General features: G+C 39.0%; 1 protein-coding gene across 1 annotated transcript in view; it reads left to right on the top strand.

The window, feature by feature from the left end:
• Nucleotides 1-15,009, top strand: part of LOC129742288 (nephrin-like) — a 587,776-nt gene that overhangs the window by 148,133 nt on the left and 424,634 nt on the right. Inside the window, exon 3 of the mRNA XM_055734170.1 lies at nucleotides 8,811-8,925. Coding sequence (XP_055590145.1) covers nucleotides 8,811-8,925 — 115 coding nt within the window. The remainder of the gene's footprint in view (nucleotides 1-8,810; nucleotides 8,926-15,009) is intronic.

The following is a 15,009-nucleotide window of genomic DNA, read 5'->3' as shown; positions in this document are numbered from 1 at the left end:
CCAATCCATGTTAGTGATGTTATTATTCTTTTCAGGCAAAAATGCCGAGCCAAAAGAATACATTTGCTTCCTTCTAGTCAAAGAATATTTAAAGGAGGTAGTGCCGAGGCAGCCTTGCTTTAGTATTAGTACCGCCTGTGACGTCACTGTTGCCAATAATCTGTGAATTTATAAGATTTTTTTTCCTTTTTTGTTAGCAATTAAAAAAATTGAAGATTTTTTCAACTTTGAAGGCACACAATTCTAGAAATATTATTGTTCATCTAGACAGGTACTAAAAAAGTTGAATGTAGTAGTTGTTTTGCTTTAATTCGATTGAAGTTGCTGAGGTATCCTAACTAAAATTGACAAAACGCGATAATTAGTTCAAAATTTTGCTTATAAATGTTGAAATCAGTTAGGTTTGAATCGTCGATAAAATAAAATAACCAAAAAAAGTATTTTTCGAATCCAACCACAATCTTTTATTGGAATTTAGTAAACCAAAGTTGCAATGGTTTTATTGGGGTTAATGGTTAATTGTTCTAAATTAGAAATTCAAACGGTACACCATGTTAGATTCAAATCATGACGATGAGGTGCACTGCCATAAACTACCAATCAGACTTTTTGAAAGGGGGAAATTATTATTTTTGCTCGTTCCACATAGAGCATGACTGTGCATTCAATAACAAATTCAAGAATAATACACACTGCAGTCTATTAAACACAAAGAAACCTCATAGCACAGTCAACTAGTGGCCTTACAACATAATCCGAATCAAATTGGATTTTAATTTAGTTCTTTAATGTGTTTAACTTTGAAATTTGAGTTCTACCAGTATAAACCTTCGACAGCTTGGCAACAGTGACGTCACAAAAAAAAAATCCAATATGGCTCTCGGCACTACCTTATTTAAATATTCCTTGCCTTCTAGTGGTGTTATTATTGCTTCCTACGGAAGAATGTGCGTCACTTTTTTAAGCTACAAGCTTGAAGGAACATCAAAAACATCAACAGTAAAAGTGTACACTTGTGTAGGGCAAGCCAATCTTCAAACGATCGGTGCTCGGAAGGAACGGACGGTTTGTTTCTGAAAAGGACAAGCTGAAAGATTCCTTCTTCTTTTTCTTTAGAATTGACGTACTTACTCCCCTTAACAGACAGCAAGCTTAGTATCTAAATTTTTTCGAAGCAAATACGAGTCTCTCGTGATCCCGTTGCTCAGACTCACCCATGAATATTTTGTAATACGAGCACTTAAGAAACCGCTATCGTAGAATCGTTTGTGTTGCTATTCGTGATTGAATTGAGCACAAACGAATAGTGCGCCGGTGGCGAAGCATTCTCATGTGCGTTTCGATGAGTGAGCGATTTTTATAGTCCTTGTCTAGAACAATTTCTCAGGAAATTTCAAATTGAAATGTGCCTAACGAAGAATCGATTTCTGACCACAGGTTTATCTATTTTGAACACTCAGGTGAGTTTTTAGAAACAATTACTTTCAGAAACCCAAGAACAACTAATTGGGACCTATATTTGGAGCATCTCGCTACTAAATTTCATGGATATACATCTGAAATTACTACTCCTCTTGAGTTGGATGAAGTGGTTGCAAAAACCACCAAAATTATTTTAAATTCTAATGAAGAAGCACGTTGAAATTCAACAAAAACAGTACACCATGGTGGAACTCAAATCTCAGTAAATTACGAAAGAACTGCAGACGCTCTTGGAACCGAAGGCGCACGGAAGGTTTTGATGCTTTCAAGTTGGTTCGCCGAGCTTACCGGAATGCAACGAGAGCTGCCGAGCGCTCAAGTTGGCAGAGCTACTGTACCAACATTTCAGGCTTGCAGGAAGCAAGTAGGTTAAATAAAGTCTTAGCCAAATCAAATGATTATCAGGTTTCATACCTTAAAACCCCTAGTGGTGATTATACATCAAACGACGAAGAAACATTAAGTTGTCTATTCAATACTCACTTTCCAGGATGTACTGATCAAGATTCATCGATAGAACCTGAGTTCTTTTCTGGAAGCCTAGATTCCTTGCATTTTTCTCGGAAAATAGTTACTACAGAATCGAGCAAATGGGCAATCAATGGTTTTGCTCAATACAAATCTCCTGGAAGTGACGGTTTATTTCCAGTTTAGCTTCAAAAAGGTTTCGATCATTTCAAACATATATTATGAAAAATAATGATAAGCAGTTTTGCTCATGGATGTATTTCTAAACTTTGGCGGCAGATAGCCGTGAAATTCATCCCTAAAGGGGGACGATCATCATACAAAGAAACCAAAATCTTTCGTTCTATTAGTGTAAGTTAAAAAAAAACGAACACACACATATAGGATCTCAGTGAAACTTCATGTTTCTTTGAAGAGCGCGTACATACGTAAGGCGTACATCTTTCAAGGATAAGATGGCTAGCATTCTACAAATGCTAAAACCACCGACTCACAGAAAGTGTACAATGTACGCCGTGACCGGGATTCGATCTCATGACCACTGGCTTAGGAGATTTGAACGCTATCCTCTAGGCCACGGTCGGCAGTTCATTTCTATTAAAAGCACTTGAACGTTAAATTGATCATCATATCAGGCAAGAATGCCTTGTCAAACATCCGCTTAATGCGACACAACATGCATACCAAATAGAAAAATCAACATTAACTCTTCTACACAACGTGGTACACAATAATGAAAATAGTTTTTCACAGGAAAAAATCATGTCTAGGAGCATTTCTAGACATAGAAGGAGATGTCTCGTTTAATGTCTCGATAATGTCTCGTTTACATCAATAATGAATGCGGCACTACTTCATGAAGTGCCTTTATAACTAACTGCATTTGCGCAATGCTAAGTAACAGGAATCTTCATTCGTCTTTAAGACAGGCTTCAATTACAAAAGTTAACACACGTGGTTGTCCACAGGGAGGTGTACTATCACCTCTTTTGTGGAACCTAGTTGCAGACGGTTGAGAAAACACAATGACCGTAGAATACCAACCTATGGATTCGCAGATGATTATCTTCTGCTTGAAGAGGTTTGTGCATAAGCACATTATTTGATTAAATGCAACAAGCTCTACGCTCTGCTGAACGATGGTGTTCTCATGTAGAACTTTCCGTTAATCCTTTAATAGTTAATATTAATAATCCTTTAATAGTTAACAACATCTAGGTAAATATTGTACAGTCTTTCAGGCTGAGCTATTTGCTATTATGTATGTAGTGCAAATTGAACTTCAAAAGAAAGTTATGTCCAGAACAATTTATTTCTTTATTAACCTTCCAAAGCCGTTCGCTAAAAATCCGTTTCGGGGAAATTTGAACTGTAGTTTGATTTCGTTCTCCTGGCTGCAAATGTTAACCGATTTTGATGATATTATATTCATTGTCTAGGTAATTTATTCTAATTACTCAACATTTCAAAATAAAGTTGATAAATATTACCACATTCTCAGAAACTGGTCCAGAAAGTGAAAAGTCCGAAAAATCAATTTTATTTTTAAAATACTCATAACTTCTGACAGCTTTTCTGTATTTAACTGTTTTATTAATGTTTGAAATCGTCAAGAATCCATCTATCCGACAATGTATAGATATGTTGGGGTCCAATGAAAGTGTTGACCGCTATGACTAATCTTCCGGTAGAAAAAAATCTTACTTTAAAAGAACGACATCCAATTTTGGCTTTGCTTAGCTGTATTTCATTTCCCAATGAACCGATTTTCAAAACTCAAATTTTAATTTTTTGGCGTTGATTTGATCATTATTTTCATAGAACATACTTGGTCTGTCAAAATTACCAGTTCATCAGTATATTGGAATGATGATAAAGATGTTTGAAATGTGCGCTTCGGGTCATATTGACCCGAACGGCTTTGGAGGGTTAATTTATTAATTTATTTATTTATTTTTTATTTACATAGTATACCGTCTCACGACATAACTTGACGAACATAATTCCAATAGTTCACTCGGTCCATGGCAACCGTTCTCCAATTTCTCGGTCACCGCACGTTCGCCAGATCACACTCCACTTGGTCTAACCACCTCGCTCGTTGCGCCCCCGCTCGTCTTGTTCCAACCGGATTCGTAGCGAACACCTGTTTTGCAGGACAGTCGTCCGGCATTCTCGCAACATGTCCCGACCAGCGTATCCGGCCAGCCTTCACCACCTTCTGGATACTGTGTTCGCCGCAGAGTCGCGCGAGCTCGTGGTGCATCCTTCGCCTCCACACTCCGTTCTCCTGTACGCCGCCAAAGATGGTTCTTAAAACTCGTCGCTCGAATACTCCGAGTGTACGCAGGTCCTCCTCGAGCAATATCCATGTCTCGTGCCCGTAGAGAACAACCGGTCTAATGAGCGTCATATACAGGTTACACTTCGTGCGAGGGCTAAGTCTTCTCGACCGCAGTTGCTTGTCTAGTCCATAGTAGGCACGACTTCCTGCTTTTCCTCCTTTTCTTCCTTTTCCTCCTTTTCCTGCGTTTCAGTTTGCGGTAGATGTCTTCCACCGCCGCAGATGATCTGCCGACTGTATTAATGTCATCGGCAAAGCAGATAAGTTGACTGGATCTGTCGAAAATCGTGCCCCGCATTTCGCCCATCGCATGCATAGACCATCACCTTGTCGAAGCCCCCTGCGCGATTCGAATGAACTCGACAATTCACCCGAAATGCGCACACAGCACTGCGTTCCATCCATCGTCGCCTTGATCAGCCTCCCGGAAAAGCCGTTTTCGTTCATTATTTTCCATAGCGCGTTACGGGCGATCGTGTCGTATGCGGCTTTGAAGTCGATGAATAGATGGTGCGTAGGGACTTGGTGTTCGCGGCATTTTTGGTGGTTTGCCGTAATGTGAATATCGGTTCCGTCGTAGACCGTCCCTCCATGAAGCCGGCCTGATGACTTCCCACGAATATGTTTGCTTGTGGCGTTAGGCGGCGGAGTAGGATTCGGGACAACACTTTGTAGGCGGCATTGAGGACAGTGATCGCTCGGTAGTTCTCACAGCCCAATTTGTCGCCCTTCTTGTAGATGGGGCATATTACCCACTCCTTCAGATAGCCAAGCAGCTATTAAATCACTTGGTGCTCCAGTTCTAGATCAAAACTGGTAATCGCATGCATGAAAGCAATCGAAGAACTTGCTGAAGACAATGGATTAAACCTTCTATGGGTATCCGGACATAAGGGAATTTTTGGAAACGAGTGCGCCAACGAACTCGCCAGAGCTGGATCGGAAAAGGAATTTTATGGACCAGAGCCGGCTGTCCCAATATCGCCATGTTGGTTCAGAAACCAAATTCAAACTTGGTCCTCTAACCAGCATAAACGATACTGGGAAGAGTTGGACACTTGTCGCCAAACAAAATTATCTTTAGAAAAACCATCTTCAATCATATCGAGTTGAGTAAACATCATTCCAGCATCCTAATCAGAGCACTCTCCGGTCATTGTAAACTCAACTATCACATGTACAACATTCAGCGTGCTGAATCTCCAGTGTTGTGAATCAGATGTGGAAGATCCCTTCCATGTTATACGTAACTGTCCCTCATTTGCCAGACTACGTTTTCGCAGTGTTCGGCATTAAAGCGCTAATCGCTAATTTGTCTGCTCCGTTTTTGTTAGATAATTATCGTTTTCATTTATTTTTTCACCAAACTTTTGTACCAGCAGATAGACAAACGTCACCACAAGTAATCAGTCAAGGAAGAATGCTGATACATGCTTGTTTCTAGTGTCTGGCGTTAAATCGCTAATCGCTAATTAGTCCGCTACTTTTTGTCTACAAATTTATTTTCATAAGGGATTTCAGTTGAAAAGAAAGGATAAACAAACTCTACTAGGTGCAATTATTCAAGCAGGAATTCTGATAAATGTTATTTTCTATAAAGTGATGGAGTTTTTTGAGCCATAAGTTCTCCAGAAATAAAGTTAAAAAATAAATATTAAAACATAAATGTAGCGGACTAACTAGCGAATAGCGTTTTAATGCCGACCTCTGCGTTTTCGTACTCTGGCAACTTACGCTATAAGCGAGTCTGAGTTTAAGAAATTAAACTTAAAAGACATGCGATCATTCCTTACCGAATGTAGAAAAGAGCTTTAATGCTAATAATCCCTAGTGGATAGGCTTTATGCCATCTTAAATAGATTGAATTTATTTCTTCCTTTTATAGGTTTTTCAGGTTTCTCAGGTAAATGATGAAATCTTGTATTAAAAAAAAAGTTAGGCACAATTTTCCGTATGTTTGGATAACGTGCCGCTATGGAGCCTACCCCCAGTCTGATACCTGATACCTGAATATTGCATCAAAAGAAAAAAAATTAATTTACAAATTGTTTTATTAGGGTATTTTACTTAAAAGTTTTTATGTACCGAGAGTATTTTTCCTAACTTTGGGTTAGTAAGAGGGGGCCGTAATCGTCGCGGCTACTCAAATGTTGATTCAAATCTTATTATAGGAAAGGAAAGGAAAGGAAAGGGGATTAACTAGGGTCACTTCCAAGAACAGTTTCTGTCAGGGTCCGGTGGTGGCTTCCTGTAGCTGTGGTTTCGATAGCTACCTCAGGGTTTAAGACTTCCTGACCAGCCTTCTTTGTGGTGTTATAGGACCCGTCGGATAAAAGTTTGTTTTAATAAAAAGACGAAACGAGCATTAGATAAATAGAGTACAGACAGAGGGGAAGAGGACTAAACGACCAAGTCAGACAGTTTTAGATATTTGTAGATGGGGTACAAATATTCTAAATCAAAGTTTGCCAAGATGTCTCGAATTGGAACACCAGGTAGTTTACATCGGGCCCTAAGGGTATCCAGTAGCCAAGCCCAAAACAAAATTTGATTTCCCGAATTTTCTTTAGTTACTATGGCGATAAACCGTAACTATGAGCGCTTTAAGGCACCCCTAAATCAAGTCCGATTGAGCTGAAATTTTGCACAGGTCAGTTTTTTGGGCCAATACACAACATGTATTACACTGGGTGACAGCCAAAAAATAGTCTGGGGTTTCTCAGCTGATTTAGACTAATTTTTGTGTCCTGAGTTAGAATATCACATTGATTTTGCTGTATCAGGTCAACTTTTTTGGTGAAAAATCGACTTTTAAAAATTTATGTATTCTAGTATCCTGACCTGATTGAACAAAACCATGGTCATTTTCGGACTCAGGGCGTCAATATTAGTCTATTCAGTTGGAAAACCCTGGACTATTTTCAAAAAATCTTTTTTTGTTACTCAGTGTTATCATGTATATGGTCGATTTTCAAAATTCGAAATTTTCTCCATACATTCATTTCCACCCTAATACACAGATACAGTAAAAATAGTGTGACTTTTACGATACGCACGGAAAGCTTAGCTCGAACTTCGGCTCAGTTTTCTGTAGCAAATTATAATAAAATACCAACTACAGAATAGTTCAGTGTTGACAAAAAGCTAATGGTAAATTGTTTCGTAACTTTATTGAACATTAAATTTAATAGCAGCACTAGCTGCTCCTTTCATCACTTCATTATACTAAAAATACCATATGGTTATTTACCGACAAACGTCACACTTTAGTTGTTTTTGGGAAACCTTAAAACGGTGCTAATGTTTACCCTCACACGTGCCTTCTAAGCTCATGAACTTGAATCCACTGAATCCCAAAACAGGTACCCATATACCTTAAGTCTTCAAATGTCCTAAAAACCCATCCTTTGCTTAGTTCTCCACCGCATGCAGTTGTTATCGTCATTAGCGTAATCCCTCCATTCTGGTCTTGGTCGTCGTCGTCGTTGTCCCGTTTCGTTCTACCTTTCTAAATATGCAGTCTGGGGATTAGGCGGTCTCACAAGTCTCACAGTCAAACCGCCATTGACTGCCAACAGTCAGGACTCAGGCAGGACGCCTGCCGGTTAGTTTCGGGATTTCTGGAGGTTTTAGTCCGCCGAGCTAGCTAGCTGGCAAAAGTCGGCCGTCGTCACGTTTTCTCCAAGGTGTGTAACATTCACCCGGACCCTGGCATTTACATAATTAAAACATAACAAAACCGACGACCGTAGCAAATGAACTCGGACGTTTTCGTTCCGACTTTTTTTTTCTCTCATTCCTCCAACCATTTGGCAGATGTGGTGCTATGTGGGTGCGTGCTTTTTGTACGATTCATCCTTCTTTCTGGTCCTCGAAGAGAGCTTCCATTTCCATTTCCATTCCATCTTCTTTTTTGTTGCTCGCGTCGGAAGCTGCTTCCCGGGACGCTTTTCGGTTTTGCTAAGGGTTGTTTTTCCGACTGTTGCTGGTTCACTAGCTGGGGTCTTTTTTGAGGAATCAAATCCGTAGTATGTGATTTTTCATCTAATCCCATGAAAAAATGAACAATACTGAAAGATCTCTCTTTAAGAAGATTGAAAAAAATTAACACAATTTTTTATTTCAAAATATTTTAAAATGATTTAATGATCTAGCCTAGTGAAAGAATGTGTTTTTTACCTCAATAACATGAATTATCGGGAACGGCACGAGCAACAGCCAAGCTTCAAAGGATCCGATCCCGGGCCCCGGCGCTTTGAAATTGGAGTACGCCTCGTTTCGTCAGATGTTGGCAACTCGACAATAATGTCTCGATTTCTTTTCTTGGGGAGGGCGACATAGATCCTAGAATGGAAAAAGACTGCCTACCTTCTTGAAAAGGTCACCGATAAAGAACTCCTTTTGTGAAATGTGTAAATGCAAACTTGAAAGAATCCTTCCTCCATCAATAGGAATGTAGAAGTAAACCAAAGCAAATTTACTTGAACTAATACTCGACAATTTTCATTTTTTGCAGCTTTGACGTCCGTGGGAAACCTCTTCAGCAAGCACGTCACTGGTCAGCGCCGGAAAGTTTTGGTCCTCGAGCGCATTTCAACACCGATACGGACCCAGCGACGTTGGATATTCAGGTACCTATGCGTAATTTATTTTTTCATTTAAATTATTTTTATCACTTTTAGAAGATGAAACTATTTTGTTTGAGACCGTGAGATTCTTACGACAAATTTCATGTTCTACTCTGCGAACAACACTTCCTCGAAGTGTGCATTCGAATCTCTTCTGTAAATAGAACAGAACGAGTTTCATTTTGCCTCATTTCATGCTTTTTCCTTTACCGAATGTCTTTCAACATCTTAAGTTCTAGCATATTTGAAAGCAGTTTCTAAACTGTATTATGCCATTCAGCGCATTGTTGAAACCGCATCGTCGACGAATCTCAGTTATCAGATTTCCGTGCAGTCAAATATTCAAAATCTGATCCAAGAACTGAAACATATAACTTAAAATAAATTTCTTATTGACCCTGATCCGCTCTTAGGTGTCAATATGACACTATTGGAAGTTTGGCGGCTTGTAACAAACAAATAAAAAAAATCTTCGGGGACCCTCAATAAATTCTTAAAATCTTTAATTTTGCAACATTACTTTTTTATAGATGTACCCTGAAAGGCCACACAGTATTTTTTTTTTGCTCGAAACCAGCAAAACTTTGTTGGATTTTGTCCCGCAGACTTTCCAGTAAAATTTCCAGCAATTCAAGTTGCTGGAACCCAGCTATTTCTTTCATAACAACCGGCTGAATTTGGTATCAATTTAATATTTCAATTCAAAATAAAATATTGAATACTGGCTATGTACATAATAATGAGTAATAAAAAACGATAGTTTTCTTCCATTTTTCCATCATGTTTGTATTTATTTCCAAGATTTTTTTTTATTTTCCAACACCGGCTCTGGATTGGAAGCTTTGTGCCAAAGTGTTAATCTTTCGCCGCCTGAGAAAACAGTTCTGATTAGTATCTTTTATGAAATATCTACCTGTCCAATAAAAACTGACCCAAGACTTGATGCCTGGTTGCTAGTATATAGAGGAAAATTACAAAATAATTATAGTAACCTAACCAGAAATCCTTAAATAGCGTTTCACCTTGCTTCAGCGTACGAGATCTAACAGACTCCAATTTGCAAATCGATAGCAGATTTTCTAGCAAACAAGATCAATTGCTGGAAAATCCAGCAATTTGAAAACCGATTGCTGATTTTTCAGCAAAAATGACAAGAACACAACCGAATGCTGAAAACCGATTGCTGGTTTCCAGCTAAAATTTGGATTCCTGAACATTTCCAGCATTTTTTTTGCTGGAAATCGAGGCGAAAATTCACTGTGCAGACAAAAACTCCCTAATTTGACCTTAAGTGCCGATTTCATACTCCTCGCTTAAAACCACTGTACATACTTCGTTCGTTTTTGGTAACATTCGATTTTGGAAACATGTTCCAAAATCGAACGGCTTTTTGGAACGACATTATCGTATGGTTTTTGCTATAACAGAACCAATTTAATCTAGACAAACACCATAAATAGGCTGGCAAATGGTGGATAATGTGCAACACGAAACCCCATAGTAGGGTAAAAGTTCAAGACTAAAAACCCTCTTTAAATAAATGTACAACAACAACAACAACCCCACCCAAGTAACAATTTTAGCTTTATTATGGTCAGCAAAATATCGTTTGGACTATCGCATTAATCTTCATAAAAAGCTAAAGCGCATTCTATAACATCACCTGGACTCTAATAAAGCCAAAATCAGGCTATTTGGCCCTACCCTAGAAACGTCATCAAGACATATAATTGTTGGTCATCAATGTTGGTCACCAAAGCTTTTAAAAAGCTATTATAAAACATGTTAGAAATTTTTGTTTTTTTCGGTTCTGTCAGTTCTCGGAGTTTTTTTTTTTATTTTTTCCAGCAACCATAATGGTTGATGAATGATGATTGCATTATTCAGATATGATCTGGTAAAATTAATAGCTAAAAAAACCAATGTTTTAACCATATATTGAGCTTCTTTTCTACTGCCAGTCAAGATTTTAGGTAAAATGTATATGAAATAGTATCTTAAAATAAATGCGCCTCGTCAAATCTGATGGTCAATCATGATGGAATTGATGGAAAAAGGCCTGAAAAATTTTTTTCCAATGCTTGCATTGTGAATCCATCAACATGGCGTCATTTTGTGCCCTTCGATTTTGCAACCAACATGGCGTGAGTCAATTCATAGTTTTATTATGGTTTAATGATGACCCCAAAAAAAGCTACGATTTGACGTTTCTCTCGCAAGCCAACCAATTACACGCTAAGGTTGAGTTCCTCATTTCTGAGTTGTTAATCATTTGTACAGTAAATGAGGACAGACTTTTTGAATGAAAAGGGATTGGTTTTGAATGATCCGTGGAATAAATCATGAGTTGAAGTCAAATTTCGTTGTCTGACGCCATCTTGAAATCCAAGATGGCGGCTTCCGCTGAACTTTAAAATGGTGTAAATGACTTGAAATCGCATGAAACCCCAACAAAATGGGTATCGGGTGAAAGGGCTAAACGAGTAGAAGTTGAATTTCGCTATCAGACGCAATCTTGAAATCCAAGATGGCGGCATCCGCTCAACTTTTAATGCTTAATGCTGACAAAAAGTCGCATTAAACCACCACTATACGGGTATTGGGTGAAAGGGCTAAACTAGAAGTCGATTTTTTTCTTTCCAACGCCATCTTGAAATCCAAGATGGCAGCTTCCACTGAATTTAAAATACTGTTAATCAATGAAAATCGCTTGAACACAACTTTTTTCACGTAATACTACATTAAAACTACTATTTTAAGACAATTTAGATCATTTTAAATCACTTTTATTATTTTTTCATTATGTTTCTAATGCAATTAGCACTTTTCTTGTTTTGTTTATAGTTTTTGTTTTTTTTTTGCCATTTATGTAATGCTATTATTCCTATCATGCTATTTTTAAATGTTTAAGTCACCGTTGTTGTTATCTTCTCGTTTTTTTGGTTGATTTTTTTTTTCTTTTTTTTCTTTTTTTTTTCATGCTATTATGTTTAAATTGTATTGGTCTTATTCTTGCGAAAACTATAAGGTTATGTTGTTTCTGTTAACCGTCTGATTTAGGCACATTAGCCAAATTCGATGTTGCCAAAATCGAATGTTGCCAAAAACGAACGGGGTCTGTATTGTGGTGGTTTTTGTGGGATTTTCAGTCACTTACAGATTTTCAGAGAAACGCGAAAACAGATATTTGACTTCTATCATTTAGCCTTAGCACCCAATACAATATATTTGGGAGTTTCATGCTATTTTCATTCATTTACAGTATTTTTAAGTTCAGCTGAAACCACCATCTTGGATTTCAAGATAGCGTCAGAATGCAAAAATAAACTTTTTATAGCTTATCCCAATTGACAAACACCCATATTTTGGAGGTTTCATGCGATATTCAATGATTTAGAGCATTTTTAAAGTTTATAGAAAGCTGCCATCTTGGATTTCAAGATGGCGTAAGATAGCAATGTTCGACTTCTACTCGTTAAGCCCTTCCACCCACTACCACCTGGGTTTCATGTCATTGTAAGTCATTTACTACATTTTAAAGTTTAGCGGAAGCCGCCATCTTGGATTTCAAGATGGCGTCAGATAGCGAAATTCAACTTCTACCGGTTGATTTCTTTCAACTTATACCCCTATAATATAGGTTTTATGCGATTTTCAGTCATTTACAGTATTTTCAAGTTGAGTGGTAGCCGCCATCTTGGATTTAGGATGGCGACGGGCAACGAAATTTGACTTCTACTCTTATTCTACTCTCTTATTACTTTCACCTTATAACCATATTGTGAAGGTTTCACGATATTTTCAGTAATTTACAGCTTTGAAAATAAAAGCGGAAGCCGCCATCTTGAATTAATGATGGCGTCAAGCAACAATTTTTTTCCTACTATTTGGGCCCTTTCACTCAATACTCATATTGTAAAGATATTCATACCACTTTCGGTGATTTCAAGTTTTCAAAGATGTATTTTTTTAATTTTAACTCAAAACCAACACGCATAACTTACCAAAAATGTGTAAAAATGGGAGTTCCAATTCAAATATGTGCTATCTAATCTGAGCGTGTCCTGTTTTGACATCTTGATCGAGAACTGTCACTAAGTTTTATGGCGGTTTAATAATCATGCACTGAGTGCTATTATAGAACATGCAAAAGAAAGCTTGGAGCAAACTTCTAGGTTTGTGTTTTATTATAGTTTAAAAAAAGCATTCTCAACTCTTTCAAAATAACTAAAACAGCATGTTTAATAAAAGTTTTATTAGCGTTTTCAAAACCATCTGAAAACATATGGTCGATAAAAAAATATAAGCATTCTGCATGACCATAATAAAACCGCCATAAAACGAGCTGCACAAAAAAATGCCATAATTAAACCATAATAAAACTTCCTAATGCTAGTTGGCATAATCTGTGTTACTTGGGCATAGTGGTCATATCACCGCTTATTCACAACTCCTATCTCAACCTTCCCGTGGGGCCGGCTGGGATGCGAGTAGCCTGGAACATTGGCGACGACTTTTGGCATGAATACAACGGACACGAATTGGAACTTGGAACGTATAGACCCTTGCCCAACAAGGCAAGCTGGCACATGCTAGAGAAGCTAGCCACCTCGAGCTTTAAATTCTAGGACTGAGCGAAGTCCGTTGGCCTAACACTGGAGAACACAAGACACACTCTGGGCAAGTACTGTTTTACTCTGGCATACGAGGAGAACATGCTACTCGGGAACGAGGTTATCGAAGCCAGAAGCCAGAGCTCTTTTTTTACAAGATGGAAATTTGACTTCAAACCATAACAGCCGGGTGTTTGCTGCCGTGAGTGGGTTCGTCCCACTAAAACCAACTTGGGCTTCGTGTGCCAGATGTACCCCTTGGTTTCACCCTTTGATACTACATCAAGGGATAGGCTGTGTTTATCCTCTTTCTCCTTTTCCTCTATCGCTTCAGACTGGTACGGAAGACCCCGAGGCGTGTGCCGGTTAGGTAACGCTTTCATAGTAACTCACGCCCGTCACAGCATCCACTACCCCGGGGACCTCGAAACGTGTGCCGGTTAGGTAACGCTTTCAAAGTAACTCGCGCCCGTCACAGCAACCACTCCCGCAGGATTTCTTACCACCAAGGCATGGTCGATTGAGAGACTACCAAGCTAGAATCCTGTCACGACCACCCGGAATGGTATCTCCGCTTCCTTTTGCTGCTGGAAAGATCGTAGCTGAGTACGTGAGACCTTTTATGGCCCACCACACGTATGAGTCCAGATTAGGGTTATACCGAGCCCTAAGATCGCGTTGCTTTTGAAGTGTCATACGAGGCCCAAGACCTTCCATTAGCTTGTCAAATTTAGTTGACTATCTCGCTCTCTCCGTTCATCATCTTTTCTGGTTCTTATCAGAACACGCATGATTTGACTGTTCGTCGCGACACATTTCACTCACAATGTTTTCAGCGTTCAAATTTTGAAGTTGTTGACGCCTAGAAATAAACTTGGAACATACAAAGATAGCATGTTCTTCCGATTCCTCCGTATCTACGCATTCCGGGCAATAAGGCGAGCTGATAAGCTTAAACCGATGAAGGTATTGCTCAAAGCACCCATGACCCGAAAGGAACTGCGTCAGGTAGAAGTTGACCTCTCCATACTTCCGATGTACCCAGTCTGAAAGTCGCGGGATTAGCCTATGCGTCCATCTTGCGTTGTTCGATGCGTCCCATTGCTCCTGTCACTTGAGCATTGACGCTGCTCGTTGAACTTTACGCACTCCTTTAACAGCTCTTACTTTGTAACACTCCATATCCTCCGCTAGAGTTAAGTCGATGGGAATCATGCCCGCGATGACAATAGCTGCATCTGCTAATATGTGCGATGTGTGCTCCGTAATTTAGATCTGTTGCACTCTACCTCTATCGCGGAGCTCCAGGCCGCTCCTCCGTATCGTAGTTTCGACAGTGCTACGCTCGCAAGGAGACGTCTCTTGCTACTCTTTGGGCCATGGCAGTTCGGCATAATCCAGGCCAATGAATCTATGACTTTCGATGCACTTTCACAACAGTATTTGACATGCGCACCAAAACTTAAGCGATGGT

Source organism: Uranotaenia lowii, chromosome 2 (assembly GCF_029784155.1).
Source record: "Uranotaenia lowii strain MFRU-FL chromosome 2, ASM2978415v1, whole genome shotgun sequence".
Classification (NCBI taxonomy): domain Eukaryota; kingdom Metazoa; phylum Arthropoda; class Insecta; order Diptera; family Culicidae; genus Uranotaenia; species Uranotaenia lowii.
Note: the sequence above shows the minus strand (reverse complement) of the source record. Positions and strands in the feature narration are given on the sequence as shown.